General features: G+C 36.5%; 1 protein-coding gene across 1 annotated transcript; it reads right to left on the minus strand.

The window, feature by feature from the left end:
• Positions 1-570: 570 nt before the first annotated feature.
• On the minus strand, positions 571-18,983 carry LOC141915537 (QRFP-like peptide receptor). The gene is made up of 3 exons (XM_074807103.1): positions 18,556-18,983; positions 3,251-3,671; positions 571-1,332 (listed from the first exon to the last, which is right to left on the minus strand). Exons 1-3 carry the CDS (start codon positions 18,981-18,983, stop codon positions 571-573), a joined length of 1,611 nt encoding a protein of 536 aa, XP_074663204.1.
• Positions 18,984-21,545: the final 2,562 nt, after the last annotated feature.

Consider the following 21,545-nt stretch of genomic DNA (forward strand, 5'->3'; position numbering starts at 1 on the left):
AATAGTAGCAGGTTGTTCCTTGCTTCGTATCGCCAACGGATGAATATATACACGTATTCTGGGAGAATTGTCCGAGATATTAGAGCACTATGGCGGTCGTAAAAAAAACGGTTAGAATTCGGATCACGGTTTGAAAATCATCCAGAAAGTGTGCACAATCTTCGGCAAAAACTGTCGTAGAGTTGTCGATCACGGATTGGATATTCTGCTCGGCTTCGAACTGGATCCAAGTAAACGTAAATTTGAAATACACACGTAACAACAAATATCTTATTTTATTAAACATTTCACTTCCCGAAAATATAGACGCACATTGATATATGTATATTTTGTGACGATGAAATAAAATATTCACGAGATTGATAATATAATAATCTTAGCAACGTAGTTTGATTTACAGTTTATACATGATTCGGTTTCTATATCAATTTTAACATACATATACGATAATAGATTCATAATTTTCATTCATGCCAACCTCAGCAAAATCTAGACGAGGCCGTTATATCAAATCATGAAACATCGATTTTTGATTTCCTGTTTACTTATAAACCGTAAATAATTCGAGCATTATTTTTCGCTGTCGTTTGCACTAAAATTGTGGTCTAATGACGTGTCAATTTCGTTCAAGTTTCCTTCAGAATACGAAGTTTGCCTCCCTAAGTAGGCGCCATTACTGGGGTTCGATAAATGGCAGTCGTCAGCCGGTGTAACTGCCAACAGGGGGCGTAGTGAATTTTTGTCTGCAGCAGCGTCCATACCCGATATGACCACGTGATCGTTCGACGAGACACGTGGTTTAAAATTCTGTAAATCATCTTGCAGTAAACACTTAAGATTGTCGCGTAAATCTAAATCGTCTTTTGTAAATCGTATTTTACCATTAGTTCGTGGTCGTTTGACCAGACCGTGCGATTTCAGGCTACTAGCCGATCGCGATCGACAATGATCGGATATTGCTCTTAGTTTATGGCGACCGTGAAAGTCGGCTAATTCGCCATCGTCCATTGCCAAGGTCGAATGTGTGTGCGTCGACATCGTCGTACTTCCTCTGTGTCGTTTGCTGCGCGGACTGAATCGTTTGAAACACATGTAGCAAAACATGGCGCCGAAAAACTGTTTGAAACTTTTCCGAAAACGATCGCTCATTAACGAATAGATAAAAGGGTTCACGCAGCTGTTTATGAACCCGAATAAATGAACTGCCAGTTGAGTGAACAGAAAGTTCGATTGAATCATGAATTGTGTGAATAATGATACCATATTTACGATGTAAAATGGGGTCCATGAAATGAAGAATGCCGAAGCCACGACAACTACCATTTTTGCCACCTGAAAAGATATATGAAAACAATTTTTTACGATAGGTTGTTTTCCTGTCCGGACAATTTCAGGTTGTTTAATATCGGGCAACGTTGGCGGAAATTGTAGCAGCGCAAATGAAGGGGAGAAAGGAACAAACGATTTATTTCCGAATAAAGAAATCTGATTTGTTGGCTAATGGTTCTTAATCTAAAATGCGCCATAATTGATTTCACCCTATGCAGATTTGGCGAACTTCCGCTCTCTATTAATTAATAAGACATTAGCGCCAGCCTTATTTCACAATAACAGCTAATTAATCGGCTTTGTATTTTCTTCGGTAGATGGGATTTACATCCGTTTCAATTTCTGTTGGTGTTAAATTATCATTATTCATGTTACTGGCAATGTACTGAAAGGAGAATGAAAAACGCTCGGAGCACATTTGGTTTGAAATAGGGCTAGAAAACCACGATTGAATTATATTCTACAGTTTGCTTGTAAATTTTCTTAGAATTTTCGAGGTCATTCGGTTTACTGATATCCGCGCACTTTCTGGCGTAAATTCACAACCTATTTGATAGCCATAGAATTATATGATGATGTTCCATAACTCTCATTAACAAGTGGTTATTTGTATCATCAATATCATCATACAATTGATAATTCAAATACAACCGACTTATTTATAATCTACATTGAAATCCCACTAATCAACTATCACACCCACCTATATATAGCTCAGTATAAATCAAGTGAATTAGTCGGATGGTGCGTGTATATTTCGATATCTATTTCAGACAAGTCGGGTGTGTTTGAAATATCAATGATATTGTATTTCTTCTTGTCATATTCCAAGAAAAAAAAAGAACACAACACATCAAGGGTAAAAAGACAATACAATCATATCTCAAAAGATTCATAACATGATACACGCCATTCGTAGAAAATTATTTTTGCGAGGTTAGTCGGGGTACGTATCAGCTACGATTTTTGTGTGATTTGACGTAACTATGAGATTTTACGAATTTTAATAAAACTAGATTATTCCTGTGCGTTAATTAGAGATTCCCATTGACATTTCTGCTTCCAGTACGGGGACTATTTACGTCATAATACGGAGCTAAGACATCCGGAATGATCGATGGGGTGTAAGAGTTTACCAATCAAATTACCATTTCTCAGTTGAAACAAACTCTGGTATCTTTACTTCGATTTTTACCTCTGATGTTTTTACTCAGAGTCTCTTTTTACCGGTGGCATTTGGTGCGCCAAACACACAAGCGAAAATAATATTACCCAATATTGTCCAATGTATGGATTGAAAACTTATAAGCATTATTCAGAGCTTGAAATGAAGACTTTGACTTTCATTGATTGAATAATGTATCCCCGCAATTCTCTCCAATGGATTATAGGGAATACATTGCCAGCTTAGTCATAGGTATTCATACACGGAAATGACAAGGGCTTAAAGGATTCTCAGTTGGCGAAGGGAGCCCTAAAAGCTTTTAATGTTATGACAAATATGACAAATACACGGTGAACATTGGCCTTCAGATCAGGTGTTTTGTGAAAGTATGAACTCGGTGAAATTAAAGATCTGTGCTCGGTGGGTAGGTAAAAACAGAAACATAATTTGTATGAAATGCACTTACATCCTTCGAAATCGTACAAATAAAGAATGAATAGAGAAACTGATTAATGGGACGTTTGTTATGGATTGGGATAGCTCAAGATCTTCTAGAAGACGGCTGTCCCCTGTAAGCTATCGATGACATCACCATAGCGTTGATGATATCAACTAGCATATGATAATATACATCTTTCATATCATCTATTATCATATCATAACAAAGTATATGGCATTTGGTGATGTCAAAGGGGATTTGCAAGATACCCCAATTCCCACAAAAATTTTCAAAATATCATTTTTCAAAATACCTACCTTACGTTTGTTTTCCTCTCGTCTTTGATAAGATCGTCTTTGAAATGAATTTCGTCGTCTCAATATATCATTTTCTCCTTTTAACGGTCTCAGCAGACAGACGGCAATAGCCACGCAAGTAAATGTGATCATAGTTAAAGGCAATAGATATATAGTTGCGAACAAGAAAATGTAATATCCCTTGCGAAACCTGGTACCTTGCACGCCGAACATGTATTCGTCAATTTCTTCAAATTTGTCTCTGCACGTTTGTCTAGAAAATTTCCCGTAATGACTCTCAACGGCAAAGTCATAGCGAGTTGCGTACGTATAAGGAATAGCTACTATTCCGGGTATAAGCCAGACTAAAGCTAAGATCTTCCTGGTCCGAGATTTGCTGTGGAATCTCATCGTATTCAGCGGATGAACAACGGCGTAATATCTGAAAGAAGATACAAATATTTCTCTGATTTTTAAAAGGAATATTATCATACATTCATACTCTTCGACGAACTTCCTCATATTTCTTATTTGTGCTAAAACATATATTACTATAAGTAGACAGTTCCTTGTTGTATCAAAACTGGCGTTTTAATGGCCGGAATGGAAAATATTGATGAACTATTGTATGATCTTTATACTATCCAGTTGCATATCTTATGCCACTCTTTGAAAATGCAACGATCTTGGACGGTTTACCAGAAGATTATTTCATATATTTGTTTGACTATCTGTTGATTGCAGACTGCGCAAACGACTTCCATTCTTTCAAGTATCCTTGCACATCTGCTTGACTGATAGCATCAATCAATGCCATCAATAGAACCCACGACGAAAATACCGATCAAATCTAGAATAAATGTATCATTTTGCACTTTCTCCGCGGAATGTAATAAGACACTGTGAAAATCGTCTGTTGCAAGAAAGAAATACAATAAAATTCGAAGGGCATCACAACGTAGGTAGTCACGTGCTAGTCCACAACTATGGATTGCCGGACAGATTCCCAATTACGTCGATGATTCTCTAAGCAATCATTGAGCGCTGATATCAGGCAATGCTTTAAATCAATTGAATATGATGGCTACTTATAAAAATGAAAAGTGCATTTGCAAATTATTAGTTATATAGTGTGCAACTGCCATTATGTTACACAGTTGTGCGGTTTCTCCGACGGATGTGTAAAATAGGACGCCTGATTTACGTAACAATCGCGTGAGATTCAATTTTACACCGAATGAAGCCAGGCAGATTTTTGTTTTGTGATCGGGATTATTCAATCCGATTCATTTCCAATACAAATTTTCTGCCGCACTGCGGCCTGCGCTGATTAAGTTAGACTATTTTCTTGCAGCAGAATACGATTCAACCGTATGATAAAACCAATAACTTTTTATCCTATATAATTTATTCAACGTCGACAGTTGTTCTCGGTTTTGTTTAAGGAGTCTGCTCACGATTTTCCGGATAACTAATTATATGCGATCAGCGCCACGAATCCAATCAATCAAATTGCAAATTTGTTGTACATATGTTTTTATGAAAATATCACTGCTAGATTTTTATCTAATTGTTAAACCAACATTTTTATTTTCACACAGCTGCAATTTATTGTACGTTCATGGTGTTTATATTATACGGTGGACAACCACAGCTGAGTAAAATAATTGAGTGGTAGTTTTGCATCAAAAAAAATCCGAGACAAAAAAACTATAACAGAAATTATATCGATAATAATGATGATTATCTGTAGATTTCATAGCGCCTGTTACATTTGAAAAATGTTCACCAGCGCTTTGAGGTTAGTGAAAACTGCATCTACAGTTCGGTACGAAGCAGATGCTTCAGACTGTGTTTAAATGTGTTTACATCATCAATTTTCCAAATCTCTGAATCCAAAGAGTTCCACATAAATAAGGCAACATTGGGAGAAACATACGGCATATGTTCTCTGACGGTTATGATGAAGGGTCAAAAGATTATAACATTAAATAACATTATAGCAAATGAATCGCGTCAAATCAGCGCTTGATATTTCGAAATATCGAATTTAATTCGAAATTTCAAAATTGAAAAAAGATCTACCGCATGGTAGCCACTTTCCGTACCATTAGTTTTTTGTCCACATTAAGATGTGTACGGTGCTAATGCATCATTCTAATAACGATGACATTCACTTCTTCTGTCCGTTGAAAGGTTATCCAGAAATACTGACGGAGGTTTCAAGTTTCTGTACGTCAATTAGCTATATGCACACGCAACTTCTGTATATGCATAATCTTTTAGTCAAAATCTTCCATATTCATCGGCTCTTTGTCGGTGATGTGCTAGTTAACATCGTTAGCGATAACTCTAAGATGAAATGGGGACTAAAAGATTACTTACATGGACTGTAGAGAACATTTGCTTAAAGTATACCAAAAAGAATGGCAAAAATTGAGGAACGTTATCATTAATCATCACTTATTTATTTATCCAGTCGCACGTTACCGAAATGAAGACTTCATGTGGATTGAATCAGAGAGTCTTCTGTTCACGTCCCCTCAACTTTCTGTTTACAATGCATTGCAAAATATGCTTGTGCTATTCTAGATTGTTTTACTTCCGGTATCATTTTATGAATCTACATTACTAGTGAGTATACAGGAATACAGAAGAATCACCGGCCTCCTAGATCTTCAATGAGTTTAGTGTGCCCTTTTCAAGTTGAATCATCTGAGTTTGGACTGGGGTCATACATTCGGAGAGACCTCCGTGGGTTACGTACGAAGCGTGGGAGATGTTCAATACAAAAGCGAGGTCATCGGTTTTAGGGGGATCTTTGTAATGTTCAGAACACTGGGGATTAGATAGTGCCCGTCGTGTATGAAATGAATCCATTTCAGCTGTTGATTAAAGCTAACCAAATAATCGACAAGGGACTATAAAAAAGTACGATCGAATGAACTTAATTTCGAGCACCAATTAACTCGTTCTATGATTTCGCACGTTTTCAGATCGGCAATTATTGTGCGTTGAAAACTACATCTGGAACATAAATTTACAGTCGGTAACCTGCCGTCGCGATCGTCCGTGTATAATGTCCACAGAAATCCCCGATTGCATCGTTCCCGTGACGATCATCCGGCGATGAAGTAACTACTCCATTTCCTCTCCGAGCGTGACGATTAGAATTAGCGCTATCGTGCAGATTAGCGGTATGAAGTTGCTCAGCTATCTTGCTGTGGAAATAAAACCCTAGATAGAGTATATCTCGGAAACACAATCGTTAGATTCGTATCAACATCGATTGCATCCATTCCCTCATTATAACACAATATAGCCTACAACTTCCGTTTTTTTTTGTAATTAGGAAACATATAATCGACAATTAAACAACCGTAAACACATAAACATCGAATGTCTTTACATTTGCTATGAGCGATGGGTCAGTTAGATGGTGGGTACAGGCCTGGCGCTCGAGAGATAGTCGTCCACACTGTTGATATAAGTTTCTCAATATAATAGAGATAACGTTTGTTATGAGCTGCCGTGGCCACCGATAACTGGAGGCTGAACGTGTCACTTCGATGCAAAAGAGAAATAACGGAGGTTTAATTAGAATCTATTTTACCCACGAGCAAAATCAAATATACTGCGTTATTTTAACTTGTTTATAAAGTGATACAGTTGACAATATATTCTGATGATGCCCTGCGTACATGGCAATGCTATTGCTAAAGTGTTTCGATCACGCAACGAGAAACGTTCGCCGAGAATCTCGCCCATTCTCAAAGCTGTTTCAATATCGTCTATTTTTTTTCATTCGTTCGAACTATTAATTATTTCCGATCGTAGTAAACGCGGATAACGATAGTCCCGCTGAGAAATATCGCGCATCCTATCTCGGATAACTATTATCTCCCCGGTGATAAATGGTACAAATTAGGAGAGTACGAGAATTATTTCGTCTGCCATGAGGCATCTGACTTCCGGTACGTTGTAGAACAAATTATTGACTTGAAGCGAAGGTTGCCGTATATTGTTCCGGAAATACCCATAAATTAGTAAGTGAACCCTCGGGATGGTCGTATCACATATTCGCTCGAAGATGCTGGAAGGGCTTCGACTAACACAGAACATCAAGTTAAGTAGAAGTTTCCTGGAAGGAGTATATATATATATATATATATATATATATTTGCCTTATATATCTTATATCAGACTCTATCAGTTTATTGGAGTCTTAAAAATGATTCATTTTTATTCCATGGAGTGCCTTGTATAACAAAAGTCAATACTGACCAACAACTAACCATCTAACATCAGAATTCCGTTGTGAAGTAATCGTCGACATATTGTGCTACCACGAGCCAGAACATTGGAGCGTACGATGGAATATTTTATGCTGGCAGCGAGGTTCCTCCTTCCAATCGTGAATTGCTTTCGCTTCCGTGATTTAGGGCCAATTTTGCAGACTTAAAATGTGGAATAATGAAAATTCTGTCTGCGAGTTTTGATTTAAATTGAATCAAATTTTCCACGCTGCGTATGTGAAACTGACTGCTGTCGTTAGAGTGATATAGAGCACTGCAAATTATAATCCGCATATCAAGGAACTGGAAATGAAAATCAACATCGACATCAAAGACAAGACTACTCGAAATGGCAAAAAAAAATTTGCAATTGATTGAAACAAGCTGTGTCCCTTAGATAAGCCAAACCATATTCATCGTTTCTATAAGATCACTCATTGAAATCAGCAATAGTTCAGTCACAACCTGGTAATTGAAAAAGGAAGGAGACTTTTGCATCGCTCAATCGTATCGTATCTGCCCTCGCTGTAAATGTTTGGCTCTTTTTCTGCTAACTTGTCAACTCCAACGGATTAGATTTGACATTGAAAAATTTAAATCGAGAAACTTAACCATTGGCCTTCAGTAATCCAAATAAACCCAATTTTTCTGAATATCACAAAATGCCGTGGATGCCACTTAAGAATATTGTACACACATATATTGGTCACTTTATGTACATTTTATCGCTTCTTCTTTTTCATTTACAATCTTGAAAATTGAATAAAACGAATTTGAATTATTGACAATAACGATCTTTCCGGACATGCGCAAAGCATACGTTTCTTTAGTAATTGTAATGATTTATGATGATTTGTTGATATCCTTTATAAAAGATGCACAGAGACAACGACAATTACATAGCAGAGGCAATAAGCACATAGTTCATTATGTAGCACAACGAGATCGGCCGTTGTTGTTCGAATAGAGGATCTGTATGTCGTTTCGGCAATAACGATGGAAAATGCACACAAACATAATATGTTTGTGTGATATTATCACAGAAAATAACATATTTCATGCTTTCCGCGCTCGACGGGGGCATAAGCAATAAAGTCGAGACAGTACAGAATCGTTGACCCCATGATGATGAACAAACTGTTAAGCATCCTCTATTAAGTAGATGTACGCGTGATAGGCATTGATCTCTGTCCACGAAAAGGCTTGCGAATAAGATCATATTAATTTGCTGAATATGGCATTGCATTCCTCTGCTACCTGAGTCGCATCATAATATTTCTGTAGATGATTACGTGAAGGAGAATGTGCGCTTTCAGACGCAGTTTTCAATCGCTTGTTCTTCATTTACTTTTGTATGAAACAAGAATGTAATGTTTCTCTGAATGGAAATCAAAATAAAACCATTGGGCTTCATCGATTCGTCAATTTTCCGTGGAACTTCTTCAATACATTGCGAATCGCTGCCTTTCTTAAATACAATACCGCTTTGTTAATAGCTCTATTAGATCGCTTAGATAACTATGCTAGTCCACTGCTTTGTACAAAAGAAAAAACAATATAAGACAGAACATCATTCTCGTGCGAAAGTTAATTATGGAATAGGCAGCAGAATATTATATCGTCGCGTTATTGATATCATAAATCAAATAGTAAAGATTCGCGTTATATCAAACTAGCTGAGATACAAGAGGAGAACACGAGGAATAGTATTATGAAAAAATGCAGCAGGGCACTATATGATAGCCTTCCATTTCGACAGGCTCTATCTACTATCTGGGATTTCGCTACGTCACGTATTGTTTGATTGGTATATTAATAATAAACCAGACAAAAAAGCGGTATCGAATTCATCACAAATTATTTATTCTGGTTTTTCTGGACGGTTTATGTTATCTCTAGACACAATGTAATGAAGTTTGTTTAATGTCGTAACGCATGTTGATACGCGATATCAATAGTTGATTCAATTGTGCAAATCTTTACGGCTACGGACCAAAAGGTCCACAATAAAACGGACTGCTGGTCTGTTTGCTTCCTTGAATCTCTTTCCAATAAATCTCTACAAATCTCATTTTTCTTCCGCTAAGTCCGTGATAAATTCGGTCGTTGGTAACGTTATATCGTGGGGGTAATTTAGATTATGGTTGGGCTGTCTGCCACTCTGTCGTCTTACCCGCATATCCCTAGAGATTCTACTAATCAGGCATCATGTCGGAAGTCAAAGACTGGACGCTTCAGGGTGAATTCTTATGCCCAGATATTTTGAAAAAAAGAACCACAAACACGTCAAATTTTCTACAAAACCCATTTTTCTACTGGGTGTGTTTCTATTGATTTGTCTATCTAATTGCGTTTATGGATATTTCGTACGTATTTCTCCAGGTACGCGGTAATAATGCCAGAAGTAAGAATATACCATAGGTAAAATGCCAGAGGAAATATTGCCAGAAGGAAATACGCATAGAATCGAAAGATACATATATCATGTAATAGTTGCCGTATATAGTAGAACAAAAATGGTTTTGCTTCGATCTGGCATATGATAGCAATGATAGCATGATAGTGTTCGAAATCATGTAATTTTTCATAATGACAAGATTGGTGGATCTAGGGGGTCGCGGAGGGCGCGCCCCCTTTTTACAGCCGAGTGACCTTGGAATTTTCTCCCCAAGACCTTTGTGTTACAAAATATGTTACAAAAAAGTATTGTGATTAATGCTTTCAACGAAACTTTTGTGATTTGATTAATTAGTTATGTACACAAATTGAAATTATATCACTTTAATGCATCAATGTCATATGACAACGACAATGACTATAATGTTCAAAACTCAGGATCCAGTTTTGACTCTGAGTTAACTCATTGAAAATGAACTAGTCTCAACTCTGCGTTTCTCTACTCACTGGTGGAACTGGACCCAGATATTATTTCGTCGCTATGTAATTAGTTGTGTGTAGCCCGACGCCTGACATTTTTAAGATTCGTGTCACGTATTAAGAACAGAAATGAGAACTGGAGAATGGAGTCAGGATCGCTGATACATCTTCCAGTTCCAAACTAATGATGGCTATCATAAAAACGCATGTAACGTTGTGAAATGTGTAATAACAAATATTAAATTTGCAATTGATGAATATCTTTATTCACAAAAACTATAGTTTTCCGCAAGAACAATATTTCAGCAAGAAAGTTCCATATAACGGGTTGCAGAACTTCTGTGGCAGAAAATCGTGAAAGAAATGTAAGAGGATTTATTGAAAAAAAAAATAGTCTAAAGAACACTTAAAAATTCTGTTCGTCACATTATTCGTCCGACAATTGAATAACGCGCTGACAGAGATATTTTACGTGAAAAGCGATTTGTTTAGTGCGGCGGTTCCCCTCAGGGGAATTCAAACGACCCGAGACGCAACACTATCGTTGCCAGATTGAATTACTCATAAAACAAGAAGAAACTTACTCCCAAGTTAATCTCTTTATCCGATTAATGCGATCACATCGTCGGCACAATATTATGACATAGGGTTTACCAAAAAAAAATCTGTACACAGGTTCACGCTTAGTACCGAAATAAACAGATAGAGATTCTGTCTGATGTTCAACTATTCTCTGAGCTGTAAGTCAACAGGGATCATGTTACGATCATCTTCGGGGTGCACCAGTCTGATATACTGCGAGAAACACAGTAATCACTTAATAAGCTAGAAATCCACACGCGCACAATAAAATGCCGCAGTAACCGGAGGCAATTTCTACCCAGTGGAAGTGTTGATTTCTCTTTGATGAATAAATGTTGTCGTTTTTATCCACTTGAGACTTTTAAAAAAACCCAGAATGACTTTTACGTATCAGTAATTACATAAACGATAGGGTTGTTCTAAAATAGTACCCGGTACCATTATTTATACTTAGGAAGCTTAAAAAACGACGAGATTGAATGTATTAATGTCCCTGGGTGGTTGGAATTGACCCTTATCGGCAAAATACATGTTGAATCTGAGCCGCTACGGTATTTCATGTAAAAACAACTCGTTTCTTCGATAGTAATCAACGGCTTATACTTGCATTATGAAAATGCTCACGAATCGTACTGAGTGATTGAAACAGGTGCCCACCGGGATGGCCGGTCAATGGTGATACGCTAATTACGGAGTCCCTTGCGTTTGAATATCACGTAAAAGGCTTAGGCGTGCGTTACGAGCTGCGAATCGATCCATCTCCATTTATTACAGTGAAAACCGTGTTGTACCACTTTTCGTTCATATCAATGTCGTACGGTGAAATGAAAAATTAGCGGGCCTATTTTCAGGTCAAAGATCGGATGAAGAACAATGAATATATTCATTTTTCCGGGACCCAGAGCTTTTTGAAGTTTGCATTCACGCACAAAATGCAAAAAGCTCTCGTGACTCGGATGAGTTATACGACACTCCCTGCGGTGTGAAATCCAACCTAAGAAGCCTCACTGCGCCTTCCACCGGTTAGATGTGCGGGAGACTTTCAGAACAGACCGACGCATGATTCGTTTTCCTGTCACGGCAGGTTAAAACACGAGGATACTAAAACCAAAGAACATTTAAAAAGAAAACCGTTGTGACATTTCAGCTCTGAGAACAGAACCATCAGTTTATCTTTAGACGTCACTGTTAACTACACATCTATATATCTCTTACTTCTCGGGTGGGCGTATTCTGTAAAAACGACGAACAGAAAAAAAACCAAGACGCTGGATCATGAAAATTCAATAGTCAGAATCTTCAATTACGTTATCAATAAAATCTATACGCACATATCTATCTCTTCGACAATATCTTACATACATTTACTTCAAACGACGATTTGAACGATCAATTCGATTCATTTTCAGTAAAAATCTCTTTCAAAATAGATGTAAACGGCCCACGCTCATTTTTATTAGTAACACAATCAAATTTCTGTCTTTTGAGTATATGTGCTTATTTGTTTAGTGTATGTCTGATAACTAACGTCGAATCGACAATTTAAAAACAGTTAATGTTAAATGCAAATGGCGTTAGATAGATATGACATCCGATTTGCAAGTACATCGAGGATGTCAGGTTCCACATTTCCTCCTGTTTAATTAATTAACCTACGCACAACTGACAAAAAGCTTGTGATGAGACCTGCAGTAATAAGGCTAAACAGAGACATACATTTTTGTATATCGACAGACCTCTATGGCAACTCCCATAAACGGGAGTCACCTTAACTCCAATTTAGAAGAATTGGACCTCAAGCTGCACTGAAACGAAAAATTACCAAAACATCAATTTCATTTATTCCTGCAGGCATGGTGTGATTGATCGGATTACAAAGTACAGGGAAACACTGTTGTTGTGTTAGTGCAGTCAAGGAAACCCTGTCTGTGTCTTTTTTCTGACTTTGCTGACAGCTTGTAAATGTTAGATTTCTTTGATTTGTTACTACTACTCAAAGTGGTCAGATATTTTCTTTTCGCATGCGCGTTATTATAGAAATTAATTCATAAAGTTGATATTCATCAAAGTATTTCCGAAAAGAAACACATAGGTTTCATTTGATGAGATGGCGGAAGTTTCCAAAGCAGATATTATTGTGTACATCATTTTCCACCGTTCATCCGAAATGAAAATGATGTTATCATTTCGGATTCGTAATGTTGATACGGATGTGTCGGAAGCACATGTAATGAGATTTCGATCAGAACGAAGACCATTCCGCAAAAGAAAATATCATTTTGAATGTCTAATGTCTTGACATATTTGTTTTGCAATTCCTAGTGTTTGTCATTTTCAGTCAAACAGAAAAGGATTTTTTGACAGTAGGAAAAGTTTCTATCATTTGAGTTTTTTTTTGCCTCTTGGTCGTTATTTTACAAACAGACAGTTCAATTTTCATATGAGGTGCAATTCTCTGGAAAAAAATATTGAATTTTCACAGATCATTCATATCAAATTTTATGTTAACGATTTTAACTTGAATCTAGTTAGAATAGCACAATCGCTGAAGTTGAATCACGATGTCAAAATATAGTAATCAAGAACTCTGATATAATGATGTCTCACTAGAAATGAACATTATTAACCATATATATATCGTGTGAAAAAAAAATATTTCGATAGGATATATTGTATTTTAGTGATTTCAACATTCTTACTGTTTTTACTAGAGTCCGTCGGCTGCGATTTACCGTGATTTATTGAAGGATGAATGATCGAATGCACGTCACAAATACAAATATACAAGTCCCAATGAGATCATTTTCTAACGTCAGGAACATAAAGAAATAGCCAGGCAGAGTTCCGAGGAGAATTGTATTTTGTCTGATTCCATTGATGGGAAATGTGCTGTTTGTTTTCATGTAAAAGCGAATGACAATAGGATTGAATTGGACGAGTTCTGACGTGACAGAAGGAAGTAGAACATATGTATATAATTTTGAACGGCATTTTCACTTCTTTTCTGTCCTGGTGATATGCTTTACTTAGGCTGCGGATGTACCAAAAACATATTCTTACAGCAGCGCCACCATCCCTTGAGTGATTCGGCATTTTATTCATATATTTAGCCTTAACGCGATGCCTTGAAGACCGATAAAATGATGATTGGAGTGAACTTCATTCTTGCTATAGGAGACAATAGTGCTTGCGTTTATGATATTATCAACTGAGAGTTGGAACTGGAAATTAAGACATTAAAACCTTCGAGAAGTGCGTCGTAAACTTGTGAAAGCTCGGCTGGTTTGGATAAAGCATTGAGTGACGGAGTAGAAGCGGATTACACGGAACATTAGGTGACGTGTAAGAATACTCGTTACTTATCCATCGTAATGTTACAAGATTTACGAAGCACTTAACAAAAGCATAGCGAACATTACTAAATTGACGGTTAATATTGTGACAAAAAGGGCGGTAAATAGCAAATAGCATATTGTTGATGGAATGAGACCGGATATCCGTGCTACCATTATAGGTTCTAGCATTGAGTAGGCCAGAGCAGATCATTTGTATTCATGTTTTACTATAAGATTTTACTATAAGATTGTGTAAGAGGGAAATAAGTGAATGTAACATGTAGGTTCTTTCATCTATGAAATAAACATCGCTATTTATAATTCCTTTAAGTATTCGGTTCAAAGCGATCAATGAATTAGCAGTATTGATTTCAATGTGAATGCTGATTTATCTTTAGTCTGTCGGACTAACAAGCCATATACTGTCAACACTCAGGGTTAAATAGCAAACATTTCATTATAACAGTTTGCCATATGAGATCGATATTTTTGAAGAGAGTCTAATATATATATGACGAATTTGATGATTAGGCGGACAAGTGTGGCGCCATTAAAACATTCTAAAGGTGCATATATAGTCTATCGATTCGGTCAGAATTGTACAAAGTAAACGCATTTGACTCAATCTGTTGAAAACATATCTTGATAGTTTTACATAAGAAGCATTTTGAGTTGTTTTTGCGTCTTGAATTTTACACGAACTAACGTGGTATTGCGACAGGAGAAGAAACGACGATTTATTTCCATTTAACGCGTTTCATGGAAAGTGGTAAGTGGTAACGTGGAAAGTGCTTGGAAATCACCAATTTCCGATCTGCGAAGGGCAGTCGACACTCATTTTTCACATTCGAACCTGATGGCATCGAGGAGTGTGGCGATGCCATCAGGTTCGAATCCCTTCCGAGAGAGTACGATTGAACATTCAAATCTGCAAGAATTCATGCTCTCATTTGGTGTTTGAATGCTTATGTTTCTACTAATGGAGGAAAAACAAATGATATGTATATAGAATCGAGCGTTATTTGAATGATTCCTGACAGTTAGGGATATCAGATTGATGGTCATCGACATCGAATATATAAATAATGGGCAGATAAGTGAAAATGCGTGTGAGCAGTCACGATTGAGTCGCCGACGACGATTTCTACAGCGAAAACTAACTTATCATGTTGACATGTAGCTGATGAAGAAAAGAACGTCTGAGAACCGTCGGGTCAAAGCACGCTTGATCTTTGATAATCCTACTAACCTCGCTACTGACACCACAGAGATGCCACCATTGACGTATCGGTACAGGAAATAGATACGCAGAATAACTATTCTATGCCAAATACCGGGAGTACATAATAGACAAACCTGAGATTCTGTTCAATTTCTGCAAATTCTCTTTTCAAAAATGGGCCTTTTCGGATTTTGTTCGTTGTATCCCCTTTGACCTAAACCGCACGCTACGGCCCTACAGGTATACGTATATATATATATATATATATATATATATATATATATATATATATATATATATATATATATATATATATATATATATATATATATATATATATATATATATATTAATTAATATAGGCATTAATATTTCCCGTTAAGACCCGTTGATTATAGGACGTAGACGGATTTAATGTGATTGAATAACTGGTGATAATTTATCAAAACCTCCACAACCCCGATTGAACAGAACAATGCATGCGTATCAGAAAGGAGCCTTTTTATATATATATATATATATATATATATATATATATATATATATATATATATATATATATATATATATATATGTATATATATATATATATATATATATATATATATATATATATATATATATATATATATATATATATATATATATATATATATATATATATATATATATATATATATATATATATATATATATATATATATATATATATATATATATATATATATATATATATATATATATATATATATATATATATATATATATATATATATATATATATATATATATATATATATATATATATATATATATATATATATATATATATATATATATATATATATATATATATATATATATATATATATATATATATATATATATATATATATATATAAAAAGGCTCCTTTCTGATACGCATGCATTGTTCTGTTCAATCGGTTGTGGAGGTTTTGATAAATTATCACCAGTTATTCAATCACATTAAATCCGTCTACGTCCTATAATCAACGGGTCTTAACGGGAAATATTAATGCCTCCATTTAAAATACATTAGATGATATTAAATGCGTTTTCGGGTAATACGCTCTTTTTGAAAATGACTACTGAAGCGCGATAACTCTGATAGAAAGTGATAGATTATTCCAGGGGGCAAGTGCTATAATATTAAAACGCGATGACAAACAGCACTTAGTAGGTGAATTCTAATTTTCTATTTTAATAAATCAGTTCTGATGCCTGAATTCATATTTCTTTCGAGTGAGGATTTTACTACATATTCTCGACCATCCATCTCTTTAACTGTACCTGATTATTTCACGAAATCTAACAGCTACGACAGTAGGTGTTAATCTAAGCCCCCGATTTATCGAAACGGGCTCCTACAGTAAGCTAATTAATTCTCGTATATGATTGACAGCCCGGGGATTTGTTGGCTGAAGTTGGCTGATGTCGATAAGATTGAACATGTGTTGCGTTCAATCGCATTGCGTGACTCGATAAGTCAAGCAAAAATGATAAGCGAAATTTAACCTATATATACACAGCGGATATTGATATGGATTCGTAGTCAAATTAAACTGGCATCTATCAGTTAAACGACTGACGGAAATACGTAACATCTTCGCTTGCCAGGGTTCGATTGCCTCGCGCCGAAGCTGACGCCAACACAAACCCTGATATATATATAGACTGGTGCCCGCTTAGCTACTTGTCCGCCCAAGAGATCCTGGGAAATGTCATAGACCAATTAGGGTTTGCGGCCAGGGTTCGCGTTGGTGTATGCTTCGGTGGGCAGCAATCGAACCCTGGCAGGCGAGGATGCTACGTAATGATATGGAAGGGTTTCAATGGACGGAACGACCACGGAAGTCCTAATCGATTCCATTACCTCTGAAAGAGTATTAAACGTAATTTTCATAACTGTCAGAAATAGCACCCGACAACAGCGTTTTTGAAAATCAATCTAAATACTGAGGAGGTGTCAGAACAACTTGTTATGACGCCTAGGAATTTATTTCGTTGTTAATCGAAATCGGAATTGAAGTGTGGTACTGCGGTGGAGGTATGAAATTTCAAATCATTAAGGATCGGTACATGGCAATTTGTCGTCATCGAATGACATTGAGCGGGCATACTTGGGAAAACTAGCAGCAGTTAGAACAACTCGTGGCTCGAAGCACATTACTCAAAGTGCATCACAAGATACGGGGCCAAGTAAGGAGACTGATATTACTTAATATACTTCAATGTACTCATTGAGTCCAACCGATAGTACTCTTCTCGTCGGTGCGTTTGCTTAAACTGTCGAGAACATGCGAGAACGCTAACAAGAACATTGATGTTTTTGAATGTGAAGTCCGTTAAGTTATCTCATGTCATTATGAATATTTGCGATGTATAGCGCTTTCCATATACTCGCGAAGATGAGTTAACAACTAGCGACTTTCTAAGTTAACTTGTTTGAAAAATTCTAATATTACTCGCTTTTCATCTGTATCGTTAATATACGCTCCCACCGACATTGCTTCTAATGGATCAGCAAAAACCAATTTTCCACTGAAACACGATCAGAACTTATCATCGGCAGTAACGCAATTCGCACAAGTTTGTCTTCCGTCAGTTCTTTGTTATATGCCTCGACATAACGCATAAAATCTATCAAGTTTCATAATTCATAAAACAATCGTCAATCGCTGAACATGGTTTCTATTTTATCCGTTTCGAGACATTGACTAGATCTGTAAAAGGTCAGGAAATCGCACCCTCACATGCGTGATGTGGAATATCGACAGAACGCACTAAAATCATTGGCTGAATGCATGACAAAACTCGTTCCCTGGAGGACCTTGAAACTTTCAAAATCTGATTTCCATTATTCAATATTTGAGTCAATAGGGTTTTAATAGGTGACTATTTGATATCGTCCAAAATGTGATTTGGTACCCGTATCAACACAATGGAAATATAATTTGATTTTAAAAATGTTATAGAGTAGTAATCGATACTTACCTTTCGATAGAAATTGCGACCAAAGTTAATATACTCGAAAATACAAACACCGGAAGTATATATGACGTCACCCCGCAAAGCGCGTTACTCATGAAAACGTGAGCCTCACAGGGCACCGTATATTCCATCAGTTTAAACGGCATCACTATCAACGATACGAGAAAGTCGCTGACCGCCAAGTTCACGATGTAATAATTGGTAGCCGTATGCATGTGTTTATTCCTCACTACTGTCCAAATGACCATGAAATTTCCCAAAACTGAGAGGAATATGATAACGCAGTAAATAACTATGAATATATAACGAACGGTTGGAATTTGAGTATAGTCTTCGTACGGGAAATAAATAGAGCAATTATGTTGGTCGCTGTCATCGCCTGAGTCTTCTGTTTGTGAAATATTCGTCGCATTGAACTCTACAGCAGCCATATTGAATATCGTATATTCAACTCCATTGGTGTGAGGCTTATTTGTTGTATTTACAGCCATCTTAGAACCAGAGGATGTCCAGAGAGGTCGAGTGGAGGATGGTTAAACGAGAAACGGTTTATACGCACATTCTAAGACCATCATTAATTATCAGTGCATACTTAATTAACATTTTCTCAATGATTTTTAATGCAGTTGACACGCGGCTTGAGATTTCATCTAAATCCACCATTTATGATATTATCATGTATAATTACTGTTCACGCCAGTCGTTCGCGTCATGATCATCGCATTACATACATCTCCGTCAATATATTACTGGACCCTCCTGAAATAAAAAAGAGATTGTTATACATTGATGTGAATCATTTTTGTGTTACTTTCTAAAGGTTTAAATCTCGTGAGTTGAGACGTGTTGTCGCCCATACAGGTATGAATTATGGCACCTAAACTTTCCCCAGTTTCGTATCAGAATATGTTCCATGGTTATTTGCGGGTAGATTGTTTTCGTCACGACACTAGCACATGATTACTAGCGTTCTAAGATCGAGTTGAAGCAGCTAGAACTGACAGCTTTCCGTACGTTCCTACACCAATCTGTGTGATGTTGTATACGTTCCAATCCATTCTTTCAGTGGCACCTATTTTCGCTAGAAATGACGCCCACACGTTCTCGGTCAATTGACTGTCATTAAATCAACCTGAAGTCGATTCAGTGTATTCGTTAATGGCCTTTATTTTCCCTGGCAAAGTTGTTAGCCTATCCAGGCACGATTGGCAACATAATTGTAGTCAATGTTATCTTTCGACTAAATGTTTCTCGAATTGTGCATCTATGCACGGATTTTATCTAACGTATTGTTGACGTGGAAAAAAAGATCAATTTTCAGGACGCCAAAAGTAACGTCGACTAAACCATGAACCATGTTCCTTCGGAGTAGCAACTTTGACTTCATTATATCGGAGTGATATCTCCAAGGTTATCGTTATCATGCGATAGTTGCCGAAGCCTTTGTCGTACACTAATGATTTCATTCACGGAAACTTGAGGGTTTTTGTTTCCGTCGTTGACTTCAATTGACACAGAGATTTATTACGATCTAGTGTCCACGTTCTGAATACAAATTGCTTCTTTACGCAAAGCTCGATTACTCCTCAATATTGCTGCGTGTGGAGCTGTTCATACTACCGCCTAAAACAACACCTTACCGAGCGGTGATTGAGGACGGCTGCGCTTTACGAAAAATGCCCAAAACCACAAAACTGAAAACGTCGGCAGTATTACGTATGTTAACCTGACGTTACGTATATTCTGGTGAAAAGTAATAGACTTTGTAAACATTAATCACGGTGTGACATAAGTTCATTTCGCCGTCGGCATTGTTTATCTCACCCACTCCCGCCTTTACGACATCATAGCAATCGATCTCAGACGTCAGGAAAAATATGCTACATTATAAATCAAAAACACAAGTAAAACAAAATAATAACCGTCATATAACGTGTCCAAATTGGACGAAACAATTTCTTGTATAATTTCAAAATTTGAATTATGATTATCAATACATATTTTTAGATTCATGAGAGTCTGTATATCATTATTGGTAAATCAGTCGATTGATCTTTAACGGATCAGGATAAACATGGTACCAAGGCGATATTAGAACTCGTGTCTTGTCAAGGAGACCATTTTGTCGTGTGTGGAAACCATCTGCATCACGCAAATGGGCGCTTAAACGGCTAGTCATTGCATTACACCATCGTAAAAATACATAAACGACTCTTAATTTAGTTAAAGGTTACGACCAGACGGGAACTACCCAAAAATATATATCCACTATATGAAGACCTCCGAAATCACCTCATGTTCTTAGCTACACCTGCCTCCTAAGTGATAATTCGAAATTTCGTGTCATTTCAATAAGATTCGTTGTTTCTCATTACCTATAGCATTTTTCTATTCAACTCCACTACATTCTACGAATTTCCTGACGATTTTTAATGCAGGTTACTTCTAGATTAGCCAATAGTGCTACTTGAATTCTGATTTCAATGACAAATCTTCCTTTTTGAACTAAGCCTTTTTAACGCTTCTGAAAGTATATTTTTAGAATTTGTTTGTTCATGTGGTTTTTTTTAATGGGAGGCAGGATAATGGTCGCAAACAAGAATGAATAATTCATCGCAATTATCGGAAATATATCGTAATATAATATGTGTAATCTGGTCACCGCAACGGACAGCATAAGTAACACATATTGACGGTAAAATACAGAACCAAAAAATATATCGGCGCTGAGCGGATAATAAAAACGAGAGGGGTGAAGAGAGTACAGAATTATGCGTGGCTTTAGATCAGAAATCGGAGCTGAATACAAGAAATATAAAAAGGAAATGAACTTATGACTATCCTCATTCAAGATTTCTTATTTTTCTAATTTCATCGAGGTATTTCCGAAATTAGATCTTTACGTAGCTGCGTCGAGACTACTGAAATAACACTAGACGCTTGTATAGTTGGTCTTGAGAAACAACAGCGCATTCAAAAATTCAACAGAAAAT

Source organism: Tubulanus polymorphus, chromosome 1 (assembly GCF_964204645.1).
Source record: "Tubulanus polymorphus chromosome 1, tnTubPoly1.2, whole genome shotgun sequence".
NCBI classification, from domain to species: Eukaryota; Metazoa; Nemertea; class Palaeonemertea; order Tubulaniformes; family Tubulanidae; genus Tubulanus; species Tubulanus polymorphus.

What these genes read in the sequence shown, in the direction of transcription:
- LOC141915537 (XM_074807103.1), bottom strand. Translation starts at nt 18,983, where the DNA reads ATGGCTGCTGTAGAGTTCAATGCGACGAATATTTCACAAACAGAAGAC. An exon ending in GTCGCAATTTCTATCGAAAG is followed by an intron (nt 3,672 to 18,555) that starts GTAAGTATCGAT and finishes ATCTTCTTTCAG; the next exon opens with ATATTACGCCGTTGTTCATC. An exon ending in GAGAGGAAAACAAACGTAAG is followed by an intron (nt 1,333 to 3,250) that starts GTAGGTATTTTG and finishes ATATCTTTTCAG; the next exon opens with GTGGCAAAAATGGTAGTTGT.